The sequence below is a fragment of the Meriones unguiculatus genome, chromosome 6 (genome assembly GCF_030254825.1).
Source record: "Meriones unguiculatus strain TT.TT164.6M chromosome 6, Bangor_MerUng_6.1, whole genome shotgun sequence".
NCBI lineage: Eukaryota > Metazoa > Chordata > Mammalia > Rodentia > Muridae > Meriones > Meriones unguiculatus.
The window spans coordinates 77,910,637-77,935,349 of NC_083354.1; the positions used below are offsets into that span (position 1 = coordinate 77,910,637).

Sequence of the window (24,713 nt, forward strand, 5' to 3'; positions counted from 1 at the left end):
TTCCGTACGGCATCCTCCCACTTGCCCTAGCTCCTCCATTCTTTCTACCCCTTCTTCTGAAATACTCCCTGAGCCGTGGAGAAGGTGACACAGATGTTCCATTCATAGTCAGCATTGAGCCATCATATCCCCATCGCCTTAGCCATCTACGGTCCTCTGCAGTTAGCACAGCCCACTGAAAGAAAGCAGCGTCTGTGACCAAAGCACACAGCGGTGCTAATCTGTGAACATGAACAGTTAACTTAGAAGACAAGTTGACAGGCACATCGTGTCCATTTGGCAACGCGTTACCAGTAGCTGCCCCAGCCGTGAGCATCTGACTGAGTTTACACAGAATCAGATGTAAGTGCCCTCTATGAAGAACAGCTTAATCCAATCAGAAAGTAGAGGGCTACCCTGACAGCAGACTTGCCTTTGCAAACCAACACACGGCACCTGTGATTATCAGCACAAGAGACGCACACAATCCTATCATGGAGGGAGGAGGTGATCACAGGGGTCCATCCAGGACATGGCAGTGTTTGTAAGCCCAGCACCGGGAAGATGGAGACAGGCAGATATCCATAGCTCACTGGCCAGTCCGTCTAGTCAAATCAGTGAGCTCTGGGTCAGAGAGACTGACCCAGGTGGAGAGACTGGAATACCTATGACATTCAACTCTGGCCTCCACACTCATGCACAAATGTATTCATGCAGCCATGTAACTAATTAAAACAAAGCAAAACAAAACAAAACACCGCATGTGTGCACACGTATGCACTCCAAAGCTTCTCTACATGCAGACATCTGCCCCATTTACTACAGTGAAAGAAATGTCTTCTCTAACCTTGCTCCGCTCAGCAGAGCTGGTCAGTAGCATGTACTGAAAACAAACAGTCTGTAATCGAATCAAGTACACCACCATCTGCCGTCAGCTGAGCTCTTTTACTGTTAAACTTGCCTACCATCTTCCTCATCATTTTGACAAATTAGCATAAAATCCTCCACCCCTGTCAGTCTAAAAAACCAAAATCCCTAGATATAGGATGTTGTGTTTTAAATAGCTGTCTATAAAAGTAATGGGAAACGAAATCAAGAAAGAGAGGATACAGTTTAATTCCTCATATCCTAATACAGTTTTCCATGATGCATCTGGAAAATGACTCACAGTGCAATGCTCCACTGCTCTGAGCCTTAGCACCTTAGGTTCCTGTGATATAAGGTAACAGAGCTGGAGTGACAGTGGTTCAAATCCCCACTCCTCATATGCTCTGGGACACCTGCTGAAAGCCTTGGGAGTCCCTTCCCACCCTAGACCCTCAAAACAGACATATGCCCAACACATTCTCTGTGGCTCTAGGGAAGCGGAGGCAGATGGCACCTGTTCCCTGAAGCTTTCATTCCACCTCACCTCTATTCTGTACTGGAGGGTGATAAGATCCCATCAAAGTTTAATACAATGCACTGCCACCCCCGTACTTCCTCCCAACATCAAGGAACTACCATCCCCATCACTGTCACAGCATGGCTACAATGATGGTCAAATATGCTTCACACAACTGGGAAAAAAAACCCTAAGAATCACATCTAATTTCATTTTTTGAGACAGGGTTTCTCTGTGTAGTCTGGCTGTCCTGGACTCACTTTGCAAACAAGGCTGGCCTCAAACTCATGAAAGATAGGCCTGCCTCTACCTCCCAGAGTGCATTACAGGCACGCACCACTGCACCCAGCTCTAATTTCTTTTATATATATATATATATATATATTTTTTTTTTAAATAAGCTGTTTCAGTTTTGATTTGGGATTTTTGGTCTCTTGGCTTTATTTTTGTTTTGAAATGGGGTCTCACTGTGTAGCCCAAGCTGGCCTTGAGCTCACTATGTTCCTGTCCCAGCTCTCCAACTGCTGGCACTACAGGTGTGTACCACCACACCTGGCTAAACCTACTACCGGGAACACAGCTGTCTAGAGTACCATAACAAAGACTGTTATTCACTAGAAAGTTTCCCTGTGCTGGCTCTCCACAGCACTGTCTGGGAAAGAGCAGTGTCATCGTAGACCCTAGTTCCTCGGGGCCTGACCATTCCTATCTGTAGCTTTTAGAAGGCAATGTAAAGGACCGAGACCTAGTTAGGGTAACCATTGCTGTGATGAAACACTATGATCAGGGCAACTTGAGGAGGAAAGGATTTATTTAGCTTACATTTCACCATCATTGTTCATCATCAAAGGAAGTCGGGACAGGAACCTGGAGACAGGAGCTTCTGCAGAGGCCACGGAGGAGGGCTGCTCCATGGCTTGTTTCCTATAGCTTGCTCAGCCTGCTTTCTTATAGATCGACCACCCCAAGGGTGACCCCACCCATAATGCGCTGGGCTCCCCCACATCAATTGCTGCTATAAAAGAAAATGCCCAACAAGCTTGCCTACAGCCCCAGCTTACTGAGGCATTTTCTCAGTTGAGGCTCGCTCCTCTCCAACGACTCTAGCCGTGTCAAGTCGACATAAAAGCTAGCTAGAGCAAGTGATATTCTTTCCCTGCAAAGAGGAGAATTCCCGCAGCTGTGGTTGCTTCTCTTCTAGACTTCCACATGAGCTGGGCGGAACCAGGGAGATTTCTCACTCAACAGTTTGAATTAACAAAGTAACTCTAGTAGGGACGGTCGGAATCCGAGGGCTTAGATTGTTGCCCCAAGTGTGGGCTCTGGTTCCTACAGTGAGAATTTGTAATAAATACCTTTATCCTTTGCTCTGTCTGCTGAAAACTGGCCTAAAAGCCAGGAATGTGCACAATATTCCTCAGATCCAACCTCTGGGGGAAATGAGGGTTGGATCAGTAATCTCTTTTACATACAGCTGTTTGCTAGATTCCAAAAATTTAAGATCTGGCAAGCTATTGGTATTATTCAGACATCTACCTAAGAGAATCTAAAGTTTCCATTCAATCTGAAGAAAAGAAGAAAAACCCAGCCAAACTTAACTTCCCCTCCACTGATAAAATGCTATAGATAGTCAACAGCCAAAGACATGGTTTGGAAAAAACTTGAAAGCGACCATTTACTTAAGTGGGGAACTAGGGATTACAGGACTCGGTAATGAAAACAGCTGATAGTTACCACTACGACTTGTGACCAAAACTCATTTTCTCATCTTCTCCTCTGAAAACTTTCTGGGCAACTTGAAGGTGATAAAAGAATGTAAACTTGTACAACCACTTTGGAAATCAATCTGGCGCTTTTTCAGACAATTAGGAATAGCGCTGCCTCAAGATCCAGGTATACCAACAAGGACATTTGTTCAGCTATGTTCATAGCAGCTTTATTCGTAATAGCCAGAACCTGGAAACAACCCAGATGTCCCTCAGTTGAGGAATGGATACAGAAATTGTGGTACATTTACACAATGGAATACTACTCAGCTATTAAAAACAAGGAAGTCATGAAATTTGCAGGCAAATGGTGGGATCTAGAAAAGATCATTCTCAGTGAGGTAACCCAGAAGCAGAAAGACACACATGGTATATACTCACTTATAAGTGGATATTAGACATATAATATAGGATAACCATATTAAAATCTGTAACCTAAGGAAGATAATCAAGAAGTAGGACCCTGGGTAAGATGATCAATCCTCATTCAGAAAGGCAAAGGAGATGGACATCGGAAGAGGGAGAAAACAGGGAACAGGACAAGAGCTTATCACAGAGGGCTGCTGAAAGGCTCTACCCTGAAGGGTATCAAAACATATACTGAGACTCATAGCCAAACGTTTTGCAGAGTGCAGAGAATCTTATGAAAGAAGGAAGAGATAGAAAGACCTGGAGAGAACAGGAGCTCCACAAGGAGAGCAACAGAACCAAAAAAAAAAAAAAAAAAAAAAAAATCTGGACCCAGGAGTCTTTTCTGACACTGATACTCCAAACAAGGACCATGCATGGAGATAACCTAGAACCCCTGCACAGATGTAGCCCATGGCAGTTCAGTCTCCAAGTGGGTTTGCTAGCAATGGAAACAGGGCTGTCTCTGACATGAGCTCAGTGGCCTGCTCTTTGATCACCTCCACCTGAGGGGGGAGCAGCCTTGCCAGGCCACAGAGGAAGACAAAGAAGCCAGTCCTGATGAGACCTGACAGACTAGGGTCCGGTGGAAGGGAAGGAGGACCTGCCCTATCATTGGACTGGGGGAGTGGCATAGGGAAGGGGACTACAGCTGGAATACGAAGTGAATAAACTGTAATTAATAAAAATAAAATAAAAAATTAAAAAAAAATCCTGGTTAAAAAAAAAAAAAGTCATGTCAGGATCCTCTTTCCAAATCAGATTCTTTAGACTCAGCAACAACAAGAGAGCAAATGAATTTTCCATCTGCATTTAAACTTAAACCATGGCTTACACAGAAGGAACACAGCTTGATATTTGGAGGTAGATTGAACTCACAGGGATTATGTTGCTCAAATTTTTCTTTATTTTGAATAACAAACGAAAAAGATGTCAGCAGGAAAAACTTGGCATAGAAAAAGCAGCTGAAGCCAAGAAGAAATTTACAAGCGCAGCCTCTGAGTCCTGGAGTGAAGGTGACAAAGAAAAGTTATGTTCACCATCACAATACCTAAGTTACTGAAGACCATCTCCTCCAAAAGCCCTCAACTATCCACTGTGTTCGCTTTGTTAAACATTTATTTATGTGTGCCTGTGCGTGCATATCACGGTGCATATGGTGGGGTCAGAGGAAAGCTTTCAGCATTGGGGTCACTCCTTCTGCCATGCAGGTTCCAGGGATCACACTCAAACTGTCAGCTTTGACAGCAAGTTCCCCTCCCCACTGACCCTATAATTGGTTTCTTTAAGAGTCTCACTCTGTTTAGTTTCTCTCACTTCCTTGAGCTTCACACACGTGTCTATGATACTGGAAGTATAGATCCGTGCAGGCATCGTAATGTCAGAGAGATCACAGCACTAGCAGCAGCTTCAAGAGATGATGCCCCAACAAGGGGAGCTCTGCACAGGCTTCTCACAGCCAGCACTCCTATAACTCCGACGAGTCCTTTCCTCTAAGAAACATGCTTCCCTGACAACAGAGGCAGACTAACGGAGCATCTTCTGACTCTACTCTGCATGAGTCTTTATGTTTAATTCTGTAACGCTAGATAACTGACTCAACCAAGAAGCAAAGGAGGAAGAAGGAAGGAGGTGGAAGAAGGAGGAGGAGGAGCAGGAGGATGATGAGGACGAGGAGAGGAGAAACATTATTATTATTATTATTACTATTTGTTCTCGGGTTGAGATCTGCACACATATCAACCATCTATTTAAATAATCATTCAGTGCATTCTTTAAAAGATTGGTTTTTAAAGCAAAAGTATAAGCTTTAGTGTGGAATAAGCACTTGATGCTTCTTCTTCTCACTAGTCCAGCTACCTGACCAGCCGCAAGGCAGCAACCACAGCCCACCACTGGTAAGACATGACCAATGCTGTCCCCAACTTCAGCTCCCAGAAGAGCAACACCAGGAGGCATAGGCAATGCAGCCTGACTCAGAACCAACACCTGACAAAGTGCCCAGGTGTCTGATTTTGTTTGAATGTTCCCAGAATCAAGAATTCTTCAGATTATGGGTAGTAACATAATTGTGCCTAACAATCGTCAGTGGGACAAATAGAAATATTTCTACAAGATGTGAAACATGTCTTATTTAGGCAAAGTAGAGAAACAGTGATCCGAATTCTGGGTTAGCATGGGGAGAAGCTCACGGCCGATCAGCGTGGATGGAGGAAACTGGTCCAAATGAAGAATAGTAAATATTTTGGATGGGAGGTAGCCCAGATAGGAATATGATGGGGGCTCACACGTGATAAGGAGAGGGTTAGTATCAGCTGTGCCCCAGGTGAGATAAGACTATTCTAAAAATCTATCAGGTGTCTGTGTCTTTTATTGATTGTGATAGCAGGTTGGCTAATACCACTGTAATAACTGTAAGGCTAATAAACATTATCAGACCTTTAAAATAACTGCCACATCACATCTAAAATCCAAACAGAAATTCCTCCACAGCACATAGCCAACCACTTATTTTCAACTGATTGGAGTTTTTCTAAGGTTTTGTTTGTTTTGTTTTAGTTCTGAGGTTCCTCTTCCATGTTCTTCTTCCCTGTAATTGACTTACTTATCCTCCTTTCAGGGTTTGCTAACAGCACCTCCAGGGACACATGCCAGTTAGAGCCAGAGATCTGAACAACATGTCATTCTTTTTCACTTGTAAATTACAATAAATCAGGCCAGTAGCATGGCTCAGTGTGCATAAAGACATTTGCCACCAAACCTCAGCTTGAGTTTGGGCTCCAGAATCTACATGGTGGAAGAAGAGAACTAACCTCAGCAAGTTCTCTTCTGACCTCTACACAGTGGTGAGTGTGTGTGTGTGTGTGTGTACAGGCACACATTCAGTGTGAAAGAAAAGAAAACAATCTTCCATCAATGGGTATGTTATCCCTACATGTTGTCTGTGTGTGCTGTGAGTAGCAATTAAAGGTTCGTTATTTCATTACTTTACAAAACTGAATATTCTATCAGTTCTTCATTTGTTAGCTAAATAGTCCTGCAAACAGAAACTTCTGATCAATTACATCATCATATTGAGGTACAAATACAATTAGAAAGGCGGGATAAATGATTCAACTTTTCTCCCATTTATCGCTTTCAAAGTAGCAAGTTAATTTCCCCACGTCGTTCAAAGGTTGACTAATAGTTGGTTTTATATCATTATGAAGTCACAGATTTAAATACATTTGATGTACTTCAGTTCAGTGGGGTTATTTTTATCGACACTCAAACTTGCACATAAATAGAAGGGGAAGACTCCTGAATCCTCTGACAGCCCCTTTGTAGCCACGGATAGCCTCGATGCTTTCTGGAGTAACAAGTTTTTTTCCATTCATGATTCCCAATTTTTTACCAGAGACCTGGAGTCTGCTATGCTTCCGAGCAGCCCCAGGTCCCTTGGCAGAAAGTAGTAATTACAGACAAGCTGTCTAGAGAAATGCTCGTTGAAACTTGGTTGCTGTTCTCAGGCATTTACAGTAGGCAAGTAAGCAAGCACATTTTTAAAAAACATAAACGATACTATTTATCTAATAAAGGGTTAATACTAAAATGTATATACAAATGTATGTGTATATACATGTACATATATGTATATGTTTGTATATGTATGTACATATATTGATTATATAAATTTATATCATTTGGGCTGGAGAGACGGCTCAGAGGTTAAGAATACTGGCTGTTCTTCCAGGGGACTCGGGTTCAATTCCAAGCACCCTCACATCAGCTTACAGCGGTCTGTATCTCTAGTTCTATGGGATCTGACACTTGCACACAGACATGCAGGTAGACGCCAATGTGCATGAAATGAAAATAAATTTTAAAAAATGTGTAATTTATTATGTATAATATATATGTGTCTAAAGAAATGCAAAGGTGGAAACAATGTAATAACATTAAGCCATTAAATATAAACCCTAGGCTGGAGATGTGGCTCAGTCAAGGAAAGATGGAGCCCTGGGTTCCAGGTGAACCAGATGTGATGGCTTCACATCTCTATTCCCAGTACTTAAGTTTATGCTTGGCTACATGGTGAGTCTAAGGCCAGCACAGGCTACATGTAGTGAGAATTTCTGCTTTTGTTTTTTTAAACCTAGCTATGTTGGAAATAGGTTTTTGTTTTAATCTCAGGTGTGGAATATGGGGCTGCTTCAGACTGTCCACGGCAGCTATGATTTGTCTCATGATCTAGGAGGGAGGTGATTTCGCCAGCTGAAATAGCTTACTGTTGGAATTGTGGGGAAGCTTGAGAGGGTATGAAAAATGCCAGAGCCCCAAGAGAAGGGGCAGTTGTTCCTTCCCCTGCTGCTGCCCTTGCTGCTGGTCCCTGCTGCTGTTTTGCTGGTTGCTATTGGAGATATCTTGACAAGGAGGAAGACTGCATTTGCCTCACGGAACTTGACTCCCATGATTGGCAGGAAGTAGTCTAAGGAGGCCTATGCCCCTTTTCCTCCCTAACTTCTTTCTCAACTACTTAGTGTTAGGAAGGAAGGGTATGGTGTAGGAAGGTAGGAAAAAGAACCCAATAAAGTAGCCAAAAGTCCAGCTACAACTACATGATACCCTATCTGAAAAAAAAAAATTAAAAAGGGGATCTTTTTGTGATCATTTTGACAATATGACTGAAACAGAAAGACATTATACTAATTAAAATAAGACAGACATAGAATTAAAAAGAACAGTGCATAATTTCTTTTTTTAATTTAATTTAATTTTATTAATTACACTTTATTCACTTTGTATCCCCCCCCCATAAGCCCTTCCCTGTTCCCCTCCTGATCCCACTCTCCCTTCCTCCTCCTTCACACATGCCCCTCCCAAGTCCACTGATAGGGAAGGTCCTCCTCTCCTTCCTTCTGATCTTAGTCTATCAGATCACATAAGGAGTGGCTGCATTGTCTTCTTCTGTGGCCTGGTAAGGCTTCTCCCCCCTCAGGGGGAGGTGATCAAAGAGCAGGCCAATCAGATTATGTCAGAGGCAGTCCCTCTTCCCATTACTATGGAACCCACTTGGAGACTGAACTGCCATGGGCTACATCTGTGCCAGGGTTCTAGGTTATCTCCATGTCTGGTACTAGGTTGGAGTATGAGTCTCTGGGAAGACTCCTGTGTTCAAATTTTCTGGTTCTGTTGCTCTCCTTGTGGGGTTCCTGTCCTCTCCAGATCTTACTATTTCCCACTTCTTACATAAGATTCCATATACTCTGCCCAACAGTTGGCCATAAGTCTCAGCATCTACTTTGATAGTCTGAAGGGCAGAGCCTTTCAGAGGCCCTCTGAGGCAGGTTCCTAAGTTGTTTCCTGTTTTCTTCTTCTTCTTCTTCTGGTGTCCATACTCTTTGCCTTTCGGGATGGAGATTGAGCGTTTTAGTCAGGGTCCTCTCTCTTGATTAGTTTCTTTAGATGTACAGATTTTAGTAGGTTTATTCTATGTTATATGTCTATATGAGTGAGTATATACCATGTGTGTCTTTCTGCTCCTGGGGCAGCTCACTCAGGATGATCCTTTCCAGGTCCCACCATTTACCTGCAAATTTCATGATTTCCTTATTTTTCATTGCAGAGTAATACTCCATTGTGTAGATGTACCATAATTTCTGCATCCATTCTTCAGTTGAAGGGTATCTGGGCTGTTTCCAGCTTCTGGCTATTATAAATAAAGCTGAAAAGCAGCAAACCAAGTAATCCAATTAAAAAATGGGGAACAGAGCTAAACAGAGAACTCTCTGTAGAGAAATATCGAATGGCAGAGAAACACTTAAAGAAATGCTCAATGCCATTAGCCATTAGGGAAATGCAAATCAAAATGACCCTGAGATTTCACCTTACACCCATCAGAATAGCCAAGATGAAAAACTCAAGTGACAACACATGCTGGAGAGGATGTGGAGAAAGGGGAACCCTTCTCCACTGCTGGTGGGAATGTAAACTTGTACAACCACTCTGGAAATTAATCTGGCACTTTCTCAGAAAACTGGGAATAGCGCTTCCTTAAGCTCCAGCCATACCACTCCTAGGCATATATCCAAAAGAGGCTCAAGTACACAATAAGGACATTTGCTCAACCATGTTTGTAGCAGCTTTATTTGTAATAGCATAATTTCTTTTACCTGTAGAATCTGGAAAAAAAAAAGGTACACAAAAAAAGGTAGGTAAATCAGATGGGGGTCAAAGGTCACAAAACTGCCCCTATGGACAATGAGTGAATCTAGAGTGAAAGCATAGTGTGAGGACAGCAGTTAACACTGCGAACAGGAACTTGGCTGAGAGTAGATTTCAAGTGTCTAATGGCATAAAGCATCTGAGATGGTGGCTATGTTGATTAGTTTCACCACACTGATATGTCAGTGTGCATGTGTTTATCAAATCCTGTTGTATACATACATGGACCAGGCTGGCTTCGAACTCTCAGAGATCCAGCTGCCTCTGCCTCCCTAAGTGCTGGGATTAAAGGTGTGCGCCACCATGCCTTGCAAACATGTATTGTTTTTAATCACAAATTCCTACTAATATGGACTGAAATTTAAAACTAATAGATTCTTCATCAGTGTGAAACATTACCCTATATCCCTTTTCATAGGCACCCCAAAAGTTCAGAATGGTACCATAACAGCTACGAATCTGCTTTGCCTCAAGTTCACAGTTTCAGGACAGAGGTACTAACATTATTAACAATATGATTATTAAGACCATTTGAATCTCTGAGGGTAAGGAAGAACAGTCTGAGGCCTTAGAAATCTACAATGCCATGCTTAACATCTCTGAACACAGTTCCGCTCATCACCATGACTCCATTTCTTCCATAGAATTTTGTGTATTTGCTTCAATCTGCTTTTGATTTCATCGAATTTCGAATCTTTGGTTTTGCCTTATTCCTATATAAGATGGAGTCCACAAACCCAAATCTACAAAACAGGATATGTGTCTCTGCCAGCTAATCTTTGTGTGTTTTAGCTTAATCCCCTCCAGCAGTGAACATTTCCTTGGTCCTCTGCCTCTTGAAAACACTCATCTCTCATCTCTCAGGCCTTTAAGCCCTCAGGTTCTCCCCAGTTTTCTGAATTTTCATTCTCCCAGTTCTACATTCTTCCCCCAAACCCATCTGTTGAAGCTCCTGGAGTTCAAGCCAGGAGCTCATTTCTTCTCTCTGCACCTGTTCCTAAGCAACCATCAATGGCTATACCACTAATTATCTTTATGTGGGTGGCCATAACTTGACGTCCAGTATAAAAGTCTCCAGGCTCTTAACTCGGGTACCCAGTGATATGTACAATTTTGGTATTAGGGAGTCTAGTAAGCATCCTAACTTTAATGGGGTCATAAAATCCTTACCCATGAAATGATAATACAAAATTTCCCTCTTTGCCTCCACCTCATGCTGTTAAATGCCACTATTACTCAACACAAAACCCAAGCATTGTCTTTGGCCTCTGCTTCTACTCAATTTTCCAGTCCCCTTGTGAGAAAGCCCTGGTTCTCGCCTATTTTCAGATCTCTCATCCCCATCTCTTGTGCTAGCAATCTAGCACCTAGGTAACTTCAATGGCCTCTTCACACACCTCGCTCTACATGATTCCCACTCAGCATCCTCTCGTGTGGTCCTCATAAGTAATAATTGCATTCTACCGTGAAAGCCTTTTGTTTTTTCACACTGAGTGAATTCTGAACCCTTGACAACATGCAGCGGGAAAATTTCCTGCTTCCTCTCTGGATGTTAGGTGACCTCATTCCCTGCTCCCTAGACTTATTCTCAGTGGCGCCACTTGGCCATCAAATGTGCCCAATACTTTTTCTCCCAACTTCAATGCATACGGCTCCCTGAACTGTGATTGCTCCTATCCTAACGCTATCAGCTCCTCATCCGCTGAGGTCTCCACTTCAGCATCATCCCCTTCAAGAATCTTTTTCCCAAAGACACAGCCAGCTGAATGCACCTCCATTAAATTGACTTCCATGAATTTATGACCCATCTACCATATTAACTGTGTCTTGTCAGTTAGAAAATAAACACAGCATATTGCTCACTAGTAACAAAACTCTCTCTCTCTCTCTCTTTCTCTTTCTCTCAAACACACACACACACATCAATTTCAGCCACTGTAAAGATTCATTGGCACTCCTTTTCTAGCTTGTATGGAAACTTAGTCTTCATTTCCTCTAGGAGGAAAAAAAATCCATTCCAACTCCTGATTTTACTTTGCAGTCCCTAAATGAAGGCCACATGGATATTCCACTTATTAATAGAAGGGAATGAGTTAGCAGAGGAAAGACCAAGCAACAGCAAGACAGAAGTCAGGGGGCCATGAACTGGAACAGCAATGACACCTCCATTTTCTCAGCCTCACATCCAGCATCTCCACTCATGAGGGTAGGCTGTATGTGCACATAAACCTTCTGATGTTCCCATGTGGCATTACAGGGTGGATATCTTAGACTATTATTTATCCTTATGGCAATGCAGAAATGACAGTGATTTTCAAGCTGCTGCAGATCTTGTCAGCCAAGGCTTTAATAAAAAAAAAAAAAAAAAAGCAAATCCTTTTCCAGACACGGTGGTTGTTTTTTGTTTTTTAATATTTTGATAACTGTATTTCACAAACTGAGTTTCAAAGCATTCCTTCTCTGTTAGTTTTTAGGAAGAATTTGAAAAGGATAGGCATTAGATCTTTACATTTCTAGTAGGTCTTCAGCACTTTGATGAAAACGGTATTTTGATATAATTTCAGGGATTTTGAGGGGGGGGTTAATTCTTGTGTTGGGAGCATTTTGTTTTTTTGCAGGACTGCATCTAACTAAGGTCCTCACAGGTACTAGACACACACACTGCCCTTGAATTGCACTGCCAATCCTAACTAGCCTCCTTCAGAACTTTATTTTCTGCATTCCAAATTTTGCCTGGAACCACATACTAATTAATGGTAATGTGGGCAGGAGAGACCTGTGGGAAGGAAAGGAGCCCAGCACTGACTTGCTTACCTGGACTCACTAGCACAGAAAAGAAGCCACCCTGTTACTAATTTCAATACTTACCTCTTTTCTCCTTGTTCTGCCTGCACTGAAATGAAGAAACCCTATAGCTTCTTCCTGGGAAGAGCACTGTCCAACCACATCAGAGTGGTTGGAGCGTGGAGCCTGAGCTTTGCGCCAAATTTAAGAGCAAGGGGCACTGAAATACTCCTGACACCCTGCTTGTGATACAAAAACAAAACAAAACAAAAAACCATCAAAACCAAAAGAAAACAACAACAACAAAAAATAAAACCAAAGTGATGTATCAAAAAGAATGTTTTAAAGTAAGGAAAAACAAACTAAGCAAAACTTTCAAACTACAATAAATTTGAAATTTTCTTCCACAGTATATTGCTACCTTTGCTGGGAAGGGACCAATATTCTAAAAATACATGGAGCTCTTTCCAATTAGTGAGAGGACTAACTGCCCAGCAGGAAAAAAAAAGTGCCAATACATATCAGGTTAGAGAAAGATATGCTCCCCATAAGCATAGGATGACTTAGTCACCAAATGGAAATAATAGATACGCCATTCCTAATCATAATTAAATGGCTAAATACTTTGCTCGCTCAACCATATTTCACATTAACAGTGTGTGTGAAAAATGCTTCTTAATAAAGTTAGCAGTATGAGAAAAAAATAATATGCATGTTACTTTTCTAGAGCACAACATGGAAATACAGATCCAATGTCTTACAAAGGTATCCATTCTTTGTCCCACCAACTGGATTTCTAGGAACTTTCCCCAGGAGGTAACTCAAACAAGTATGCAAAGACAAATTTGAAAGTATAATCAAAGAGTGCTTTCTGACAGCAGCCTAAAACAGTGAACAGAAATAATCTTTTGTACAATAGGAAATGAAAATTTGATGTATCTGTACAACATGAAATCACTTTTTAAAAGTGTAGTTTTCCTCTCATATGGAAAAACACATATGAAGTGAGGGGAAAAACTGGGTTATAAAATTGTATGTTTTTCATGAATATCTTGGCTTCGTAAGAAGTACATGTATGCACATAAAGCAGGCAGCCAACATGTTCAGAGCAGAGCTTCCTCTTGGCCAGGGGTATAACTTATGTTTATATTGTAATTGCCTGGAATATTAATAACATATTTTTATAATATCTCAAAAGATGTAATGTCCATGTTCAGAATATTCTATGGTAAGGAGAAAGACCAAAGGGCAAACGGCACTTCCCACAGGCCCCCTCAGCTCCTCCCCTCCTGAAAGCAGAAGCAGTGTGGCTGTCTGTTCAGGACCCAGCTGGACTGTAAGCACCACACCAAACATACACAAAAGAAACCAGTGTGCTATGGGCAGACAATCCCAGCATCCCCGCACCCACGGCTTACAGATCAGGGTTGAGGACTGTGGCTGTTCCCACAGGAATGAAACCCTCCCTTCCTTCTGTATTCTCAATCAGGTTAGGCCACTGGAGAAGCAATCTGGGCTTCTTCCTTTTCCTAATTCATTTTTGTTATCATGTATCAATTGTACAACATGAGGGACTTCACCTTGGCATGTTCAGAACATGCCATGCACATGACATACTTGGATCACATCCCCCAGTCCTGCCCTAACCCTACCACAGTGTCATGGAGAAGGCCAAGACTGCTTTGCTTCCACAAGCATGGAGTGTCTGTGGAGATTATTTTTCCTCAGGGGTCACAAGAAGCAGCACACAAAGATGTGAGCATCTCCTCTCTACCCCACCACCCCGCCCCCCATGAGTGAAGAAATCAGGGGGAAAAATTACTTGCATTTTAAAATGTTTTTAAAAAAAGGATGGGATGGAACCAAGACTAAATTTAATCTTTTTTTTTTTTTTTTAAGAAATCAAACAAATAAACATTGTTTGAGGTTAAGCTACAAGTAACAGTTAAGCTACAGAACAGTTAATCTGCAAGTAAGGCTTTTAAGCATGATTTTTGATAGCATGAAGACGAAACAAGATCCATTACATGGAAAACAAGGTCCAGAAGAAACAAAAGGCGAGTAACCATAGAACAACAGCCTTCACTCAGTAAGGAGCCAGCCCAGGAACCCAGGCGCACGTGCTCTGCAGAACAGCCCTATAACATGATCCTCCTGTGAAATGGGGTCTCACAGTGGTTTCTTCAGGTGTTCACCTCCTTACCAAACTGCTGGCGTCTTGCCATCAAAGCATCATCTGAAGGAACCGAGAGCAAAGGGCCAACTGCAGGTGTCAGTGCTCAGTGACAAGGGGCTGAAGCAATCCCTTGGGTTTTAGACCTAAACAAGTAGATTGGCATCTAGAAGAAACAGTTTAAGACGAGGCAGGCAACCTGATTGGAAAATAAGCTGACCAACCTTAGAGAACAATTCAGTAGAGTGCCTGAATTCAAAGACTAAGGTTGCCAAGCCCTGGTTTCTCAGCTGTCACACAGAGCCAGAGGTGAATGAAAGGAACTCTAATCAGGAGGGAAAGGACCAGTAAGATGGCGGACAAGCTGGATAGGAGGGAAATCTCTAACCTCAATAAGGCTGAGCTGAAGAAAACCAAGAACAACACCCTGCCGACCAAAGAGACCCCTGAGCAAGAAGAGAGAAGTGAAATTTTCTAAAAAGCCTTGATAGAGGGTCTCCCCGCCCCGACCCACCGCGTCATCTCTGAGACACCCTTGTCATGTGGGGAAGAGCCACCTGCAGGATGGGCACAAGCCACAGGCTGCACTGTGAACCCCGTTACTCCACTCTGCACTGATGCCATCAGCCCTCTGGTCTCTGAGCAGGAACCCCCTCCACTAACTGGACTGCCAAATTTCTCCAGTTTTCCCTGGGATATTAGAGAAAAATATTTATATGACTGATGAAAATAAAACACAACTCGTGGCCAAAAAAAAAAAAAAAAAAAAATCCCACCCAGAGGGGAACCAATGCATCCACTATCACTGTCACCATCTATGAAGCTCTAAGCAAGGAGTGCAAGAAGAGAATTAAAACTCCGACTCCAGTCAGGCAAAACACAGCGACTTCTCCAGGAAGAATTTAACTTGTCCCTGAGAATCATCAAACACCTACCTCGGCCTTCCACGTGGAAGCCGTATCCATCCACACACGAGATCTGACTCTGCAGCCTGGAGAGAAGAAATGGGTGCAAAGGCTCTCCAGCTGGAGTGCGTTCTCCAAGTTAGAGGGGCTTCTTCAAAAATGACTTGTCCACCCCAGGCCCAGGCCTTGTCCAGCCAAGGCCAGGCTTTTACCCCAGGTCAGATATATACTCCTCCCCACCCTCTTCCCCCACGTGCAGCTTGCTGAGCCTACAGTTATGGTGACAGAGACCACACATTCTTAAAACACCCTGTTGTACGTAATGGGAGTTTTGGTTTCTTTTTTATGTTATGTAAAAATGCTTTTGTTTTAACCCCAAGTGTGGGATCTTAGTTGGGCCATAGTTTGTCCACACCTGTTAATTGTCACATGGGGTGCGTGATCTTTGCCAGCTGGTAAACGGCCTTCTATGTGTCGCAGGGAGAGGGTCGTGGTCTAGGACTCAGAGTATAAATATGCAGCTGAGAGAGAGACTGGGTGGTGGCGTTCTATGTAGCGTGTAGTGTTGGGGTGTGGCGTGGAGCAGCCTGGAGAGACCAAAGACCAGAGATGGTGTGACGGTTTGGAGCAGACAGAGAGAAATGCTTTGGTGGGCAGCAGCCTGGAGGAGCCTGCTAGCTGGGGCTGCAGTTGATGGAGATTGGTGCAGAGCCCTAAAAGAATCCCTTGACCGTAACTAAACAGGAGAAGTAAAGGGGTCTTGGCCCCCTCTCCCCACTAACCTATTCTCCCTCCTACTTAAGGTTGGGGGTGGTGGGTTAGTGGAAGGAGATAGAGGCCTAAACACTCCAAATAAAGTAGAGTTAACAGAAAGACCACGGCAGGTGGCTTTCCGCTACAATCCTGTGAGATAACCAAAAGTTTTATGTCCTCTCTGCATAGGCAAGAGCAGCTGTAGCCCTGAGAAAAACGATTCTGTAGTTGCCCAAAGACAAGCCCACAATTGTGAAATTATCTTTCACATAAATACCCAGCAATTATAATATAAATGGCTAGTGGGCTACAAAGAAAATAATAATGTAAATTACTAGCCACCAAATAGAAAAGGAAGTATCTGTACTAACTAAAATCAATATATATTGGAAAAATGTACTTCATGCCACAGTTAAAATTACTGACAACTTTTAAGAGTTGCATATCACACTGCTTGTAAGTTACCATGAAATAATCACTGTCAACGTTTCTAGAATGGACCGATAAGAGTCCTTTTAGAAAACCAGCTTGGGATATATACCAATGCCACAAGAATAGGATCCTTGTATACTGGTAGCAGTGCAACAAAAGACAAGCCCAGGGGTGCAGTTTTAAGTGGTCCGATATGATATGGAGCAGGTGTATAGCTTGTGGAGACTGAGCTTGGGAAACAGGCTCTGACCATTTTAGAGAGACGCTTGTACTTATCATTCAGGCAAGGTTCCAGACATCATTCCATCTAATTTGAGTTCATTTGGATATAAGAATTGCAACCACAATAAGCCTCCGTGGGGAGAAACTCAGAAACAGAGGCATCTCCAAGTCCAACCACAGGAAGAACAACTCGGCTCTGGGAGGAATTGAAACCACAAACTGTACACTCTAAGAATCATGGCATCTGCTCTCAAGGTCTCTCCCGCACACCGCAAGAGCCCATCTACCGTTTCCCCACTTCTGCTCCCAAGTCTAGCCACTCTGCTCACTGAACTGCTTGAAAGTGACCTCCTGAGGCGGGCCCCAAAAGGTGGGGCTTAGTAATAGTGACCTCTCAACCAAGCTCTCTCCTCTATCTCAATTCCAAATAGAGTTCCTGACCTCAGTTTGATTTTAACATCATGAAGCGCAAAAGCAACACATTTGGCAAAAGCCTCCCTTAGAGTTCCAATTTGGGCTCTAGTCTCAGGACAAGATCTGTGACCCAGTCCTCTCCTCTGCCACTGGCTAGCAGCAGGGGCCCCAGCCCTTGAAGAGGAGAGGAAAGAACGCACCATGCAGTGCTCTGGGTGGCCCAGTGTCCCTCCCTAGCCTGAGCTGAGCCCTTGCAAAACCACAGGAAGAGTCGCCCAGCTAGCCTCTCAATTTCTGACTAAGGCTGAGTAGCGGTGACTTCCTGACTCTTCGACCTAGGATTCTGCTTATGAGAACTTTCTTCAGGCATCTATTCGAGAGCTGACACAAGATGCCAGCAACTTATTAGCATTTCTCTGGCAGTCAGGAAGCAGTGGGCTGTGTGAGTTCAAATTTCTGCTTCTTCCAGACACTTTCCCATCAGAGCAGAGTTGTGCCTGACACCAGCATGAGCTCACCTTAATTATATCAGCAATGACTCTCCAAATAAGGTTACATGCTGAGACACCAGAGGGTTAGGACTTGAAACTGTAGATTCTGAGCAATTAGAACCCATGATGCCCACATTCTCTTATGGGTATTTTGCCAGGAAAATAATCTAAACAAGAAAATTTTACAAATGGAAAGGTTTAGTAAGCCACTGTTGATAATGACCACCCAGAAGCCAGTAGCCAATAAAAACTCCTGAGCATCCCTCTAGAAAACAGAGCACAGCATGTGAGAACTGAGGCTCTCAAGTCTTCCTGCATGTAGCTCAAACCTGGATCTTCCCTTGTTAGCTAACTAGCCCTTAACAAACTACTTAAATGCTCTTGGCTGAGTCTCCTCATCTGTAAACTAGGAAGGTGAAAATCCTACAGGGTGAGTATGAACAACACCACCAACAATTTCCTCACAGAATGTTATCCAGGATTAAACAGACCCTCATATATGATGACCACATGAAGGGCCCAGGCATTAAGTTACACAAAATATGGATCCTGCTCTTGTCAAGTTACAAATGGGGCAAACTTGTATTATTAGATCCACGTGCTGAAGAGTCACTATTGGCTTTGCATCAAGTTTACATTATTTGTAGGCACCCTGCTGGGGAGAGCCCCACCAGCACAAAGACCCTACGGCACCGCCTAGCACGTAAAAGCGCTAAGTAAATCTCCCTCTTCTCATAGCTCACTGCCACAGTGAACATATCAAGCGTCCTCTCTTTCATGTAGGTGTCTCATACACTCAGGCAAACAATAAACGAAATGTAATATTCAAGATGAGAGATCAAAGTATACACACTGTGCTTAGAAGCAGGGAAGCAGCTTAGGAAAACAAGTGGGGAGACTGTTCAAAAACTCCAAATTCCAGAATGCTTTTCACCTAAGGCCTCAATCATGGCTTCACCTGCAAGCCTTGGCCTCTGTTGATAAATCTCTATCAGCCCGCTTTTTCAGAACATAGAAGAAACTACCAAGTCCATTTATTGCGACACACTGATGTTATTCCTAAGTCCCTAAGTTCTCAGTGACAAAATATTTATTCTTATTAGACCTATGATCCAACTAATTTGATTACCTACTTTCTAATTGCATGACAAACTGAGACCAAAGACATTCAAAAAATTTAAAAGCAGGAACTACTGTGGGAAAAAAACACAAGCTAGAAAGCATACAAGTCAGAGGACAGCCCCACAAAGGACAAAGAACATCCTTGCCCAGTGCTCCCAAGCACAGCACCTGTAGGGCCAGGCACCCCTCGTATAGTGTAAGCAGGTACACGAAACTGCTCAATTACGCAGAAACCCTTTTTGGCAGCACACAGTCAGGCACTATGGAAATACTCTACTTTCAGGCTCTGGCATTCTCTCCTGGGATAAACTCTAGTTTGTGAGAAAACCGGTACTAGAATGATCTTTCCTCAGCTCCTGACATTCCAGGATTAACTACACACACTGTGATCACAAAAGCCAGGGAGACATTCCAGGTAGAGTCCTAAGGAACCTTTGGGGAGAATGACGTAATTAACACACAAAGTTTATACTTCAGCGTGCGCACTAAAGAGTTTGTACATTCGTTTTATCGCTTGCTTTATGGAATTCCTCTGACAGCTTTCTTATTCTGCTTGTTACAACAACGCTGGAAAGCTATAGCAAGGGCAAACTTGAGTCAACATGTCACTCCCTGTAACAAGATATCCATCCCACGTCTCCCCACCGGGTTTCCTGTTTGCTTCTCTGTTCCTCTGAAGCCAAGACCTTGTATGATGCTCTTGGACAATACAAGTGATCAAATTTGAAGAGCATTGTGCAACCCTTTCTAAGCAGGACTGTGGACTGGGTTTGCTCTCCCTCAGTCCTGATGGCTGGTTTGCAACATTCTTGAGCAGCCATTTCCAACCATGATGAAATCGGCCTGTCCCAAAGGAGTGCAAATCAACACAGAAGTCACAATTATTTAGTCTGGAGTTAGGCCCCATTTTTGGTAATGCTGGCAGTGATATTTTGTTTTTCCTAAAACTTTCAAATGTCTTTAATATGTAACGAGGGCTGAAAACTACTCTGATATGGTCCTTTCTCATCATTAAAGTGCTAATGCCTTTACCCCATCATAAAGCCCTCTACTCTACTTTGCTATTTGCAAGTTAATAACTTAAATATTTTAAAGTTTCAAAATAAAGATGTATTTCTATTCAGACATGAACACTAACTGCTTCTAGGCAATCCTCATGGATGATTAACACTGTTAAACACTGGCTTTTCATAAACTGTTTTAATATTAGCCAAGACATCCCAGTTGTTTTTACAACAGTTCCCAACAGCCAGGGGCAACAAGCAAGTTCATGGGCTGACACCATCTCAACATGTTCCACAAAACATCGAGTTATGCCAAAGACACAAGCGGGAGGCAGCAGATGGGTACTGCTTCATAGGCTGAAGAGCACGAGGAAGCTTTAGTGGAGATTCTTTCAGAGATGTGGGCGGGCTCAGGTGGAAACCGTTCATAATTAACTATGAGAAGTTCTCAGTAATTTGCTGATATGAACAGAGTCAGAAAGCTGGAAACAAACAACAACAACAACAAAAAGGTAGATCGGGGCTCCTGATGCTTACCCAAGTAAGCTGAAGGGCAGGGCCAGCCACACCAGGATGAGTAGAGAGTCCTAGCAGAAAGCTCGCTCCACCCTTTCTCCAGTTTTCAGTGAAGTCATCAATGCGGAAGCTATAACTGACTGACAGCAGGTCTCCCTTGGACATAGTTACATGTGTCATGCTCGTTTCCTTTTATATAAGTGGTTCTCAACCTCCTATTGCTGCAACCAACACTTTGATACAGGGTCTCAGGCTGTGGTGACCCCCAACCCCAAAACTGTTTTCATCACTACTGCGTAACTGTAATTTTGCTGCTGTTATGAATCATGATGTGGTCTTAGGTGACCTGAGACCTACCTACAAAAGGGTGGTTTGATTCCCCCCATGGGGTTGCTACCCACAAGTTGAGAACCTCTGTTTTCTATCAAATGAACACAGTAAAAGCAGCTAAACCCTTTTCGTGTTGCCCTTCCCTAGTATTGAGAAACAACCATATGGGCACAACATTCCACTATGCCTCTTATATTCCTAACGGGATCAGGATGCACCTGACCAAAATGCCAAAACCGTCGTGTTCTCTCCAAAACCGTAGCACCAACTGGGTATCTAATATAAGCGCACTTTGATCACGACTCTTGAATGCAAGGTTTTGCGTGTAACTCTGGAACATGCTATTGGGATTGTTACTTATGATGGTCTTCATTATCTTCAAGTGGATTGTTTAAGTTAGCATAAAAAGCAATGAATCCATTATGGCGTCTTCATACGGGTGTCACTAAACTTTGTTTTCAATTGCTCTTGCACCATGACCACCCATCCTGCCCTGTGCCCACTCTATACATGGAGTTGCTTTTCTTCTTCCTTCTTGGCCTTCCCCTCTGCCTTCCCATGTGTATTCCACTTTCCAACCTTTTCCAGTTTCATTGACTATAAATGCACATATATTAATACTCATGCATATACAATTTTACATCCAGATTCTATGTATACAAAAAACACAGCATGATTGTGAGCCTGGCTTATTTCACTTAACATATAGATGATTTCAGGTTCCATCTACTTTCCTGCAGAAGTCATGATCCCCCATGGGGATATCCTTCTTAAATGTCTATATAAAATTCTACTGTGCATATGTACCATATTTTTCTTCATCAAGATTCATTCATCATCTGATAGATACCTATGTTGGTTCCATTTCCTGACTATTTCGAATAAAGCAACAATAAATAAATATGGCTGTGCAAGTGTATCTGTGGTATGTTGACTTTGGGTCCTTCAGGTACTTACCCAAAAGTGGTATAGCCCCATGGTAGTTCTGTTCTTACCTTTCTGAGGAACTCACTGACTCCCATAGTGACTGTCCAGGTTTACATTCCCACCAGCAGTAAGTAAGGGCTCTTCCTTCTCTATGTCCTTGCCTGCATTTGCTGTCATTTCCATTTTTTGTGATAGTTATTCTGACTGGGGTTAGATGGAATCTCAGAGCAATCAGGGCATCTCTGTGTTGGGAGTCAATGTTCCCAGTGGTTTCTCAGTTTTCAATAACAAGAAATGCTTCTCCCAAGCAATAGCTTCTCTCTGGCTTCAAAATACCAACTCATATAAAAATCCTATTTTCTTCTTTGGCTACTGTGATGATTCTTCTTGTCAACTTCATTGGATTGAGCAGCAACTGGGAGATTGTTACAGCACACCTCTGGCTTTGTCTGTGAGGATGCTTCCAGAGAGGATTAACTAAGGAGGAAAATCATATCCTGGCTGGGAAGCACTGTTTTCTAGGCTACAGGCCTAGGTGCAATCAAGGTTGAAGGAGGGAGCAGCCAGCTCAAGCAGCCTGTCCCTGCTTCATGCCTGCCAACAGGTGAACTGCTTTGCTCTACTGCATGCCCCCTGCCATGATGTTCTGCCAAACCCTGAGCCCGAGAGCAACAGGGCCAATGGGCCATGGACTGAAATCTCCAATTGTTAAGCCCCACAAAACAAACAAACAAAAAACCTTTTTCTTCACATTAGATACGGTGTCATAGCAACAAAAAATTTGTTTGGATGTTCTGAAATTCAGAACCAAGTGTGGGCCCTCTTCAAACAAGTACATAGAACTGTTCTTGAACATTCTTACACAGTAATATCAACAAAGTTTTTCTACTCAACCTGAAAATGTCCCCTTTGCTCTAGCTGCTTGATCTATTAGCTTTATCATCCACATGTATGTAGAGATCTCTTCTAGGACTTGCAGGGTGGAATTCAATCTAAACATGCCAGGCAAACATTATTGTACAAAACCAACTTGTAATTTTGGCCTAGTAGATTGGCAATAATTTCCTCTTTTACCTAGAATGCACTAAAAAAAAAAAAAAAAAAAAAAAGACTCTCTTTATTTCACAGCTCTAAAAGATGGGATACACCAATGGTACTTTATCCAAAGGAACTGAAATCGATGTATAAAATCTGTGCAAGCTCTCAGAAAGTCTGAAAGAGCACCCTGTGAACACATCAATGACATGTTGTCAAGTAAACAAGACCCTGACTCACACAGCTCAATTGGAAAAGGCCAGTGTCAATGTTGTAAGAGTATCGTTGGTTTTTGCTCTTCTTAAAGCTCACACTTTTACTATAAAAAGAGGCTGATTCTTTAATACTAAAATAATAGTGGTAAATGGTTAAGACCAAAGAAAAGATACCAATCATTATTATACCTCACAGATGCCCCATTGTACAAGCTAATAAGGTCAACTATTTATAGGCTCTAAAAATCCTCTTCCAAATATTTCTAATAGCAGTAAGAGGTGACCTCTCTTCCAGTGAAGACTTGGTTCTTGCTCTCATCCCCTTTGGACTTTCAGCAGTACTGAACAACTGAACATCATTATCTCCCACCTTAAAAGTCTATCTTTGCTTGACTTCTACCAGACCTCAAATTTCTGGCATTTAAATGTGGTCACTTTTTATACTCGCAAAGTATATTCCGAACTCCTTAACTAAAAAAGCATAGTTCTGATGGCACAGTCTGCTGGGGTGATCTTTTTGTGCACTGTGTAAAAATTGTCTTTGTGTATCCAAATGCTGATTTCTGTACCAGCAGAGATCTGATTGCATCGCCTGTCTCAGTATTTTGTATGCATTGCTCTCCATCACCTTCTGATTGGTTAAATAAAGAGCTGTACAGCCACTAGCTGAGGCAAGAGGGGGAGGTAGGACTTCCAGCAGAGACAGGTATTCTGGGGAAGGAAGCTCAGGCACAGCAATGGCCAACTGGACATGAAGGAAGAAGCCAGAGCAGGGGTTACAGACTAAGACAGACAGGTAATGGGCATGTGGCAGAGCACAGGCCAGGCCACTGTAGCTGGGTTAAAATAGCTGAGAATCTGCCCGACGATAATGTCATAAGCTTATAATGAATAGTAAAGGTCTCTGTGTGAGCAGGTGGTCTCAAAGAAAATGCCATTTTACAGTCCCTTTCCCAGGTGTATCTCTGTATCTTCAATGCCAGCTTCCGGTGATTATCATGAAATGCCAGGAGTAATTAAAGGAAAAGGGCCATTATGTCTCACATTTCTGAAGTTTCCAGTCCAAGCTTTCACAGCTCTATTACTTTGGGCCTCTCCTGTGAACATAATGGCACAAACACATGATAGGACAAACTGCTTACCTCACGAACTAGAAAACAAAGAGCAAGGGTTGGAATCCCCCAGTCCTCCTTGAGGGCACACCACCAAAGAACCAAGAACCCTCTCCTCCAGACTCCACCTCCTAAAGCTACCGCAGGCTGAATAACACCATCCTGGACACTAAAGCTTTGACATTTGGACACCTGAGGAATATTTGTGCTAATTATACCTCTAGGAGTCCTCAGTGATGTCCATATTCATTTATCCAACTTGCATCTTTACAACTTTACTATCTAATTGAAATCTCTACCCCAATACCTTGGAAGGGTTTTACACAATTCAGCATAGCATTTTCAGCACTTCTCCAACTCTCCAAAGCATTAGTCCTAGTGGAAACAAATCATGCATAGGCATGTATTATATACATATTACTGCCACAGACCATAATACATTTGGCAATACTTTCAGGAAACATTCTGCACATGTGTTTAGAGACACTTTGCAAAACACTATAAACAGACATGACTATCGTAAATTGCTCATTGGAA

General features: G+C 42.7%; 2 protein-coding genes across 7 annotated transcripts in view; one reads left to right on the forward strand and one right to left on the reverse strand.

The window, feature by feature from the left end:
- The window catches only part of Mast4 (microtubule associated serine/threonine kinase family member 4), a 585,425-nt gene that overhangs the window by 535,932 nt on the left and 24,780 nt on the right, over positions 1 to 24,713 (reverse strand). The window lies entirely within an intron of this gene.
- LOC110555918 (thymosin beta-10-like) lies at positions 15,051 to 15,176 on the forward strand. Its single transcript, XM_060386085.1, has one exon. It carries the CDS (start codon positions 15,051 to 15,053, stop codon positions 15,174 to 15,176), a length of 126 nt encoding a protein of 41 aa, XP_060242068.1.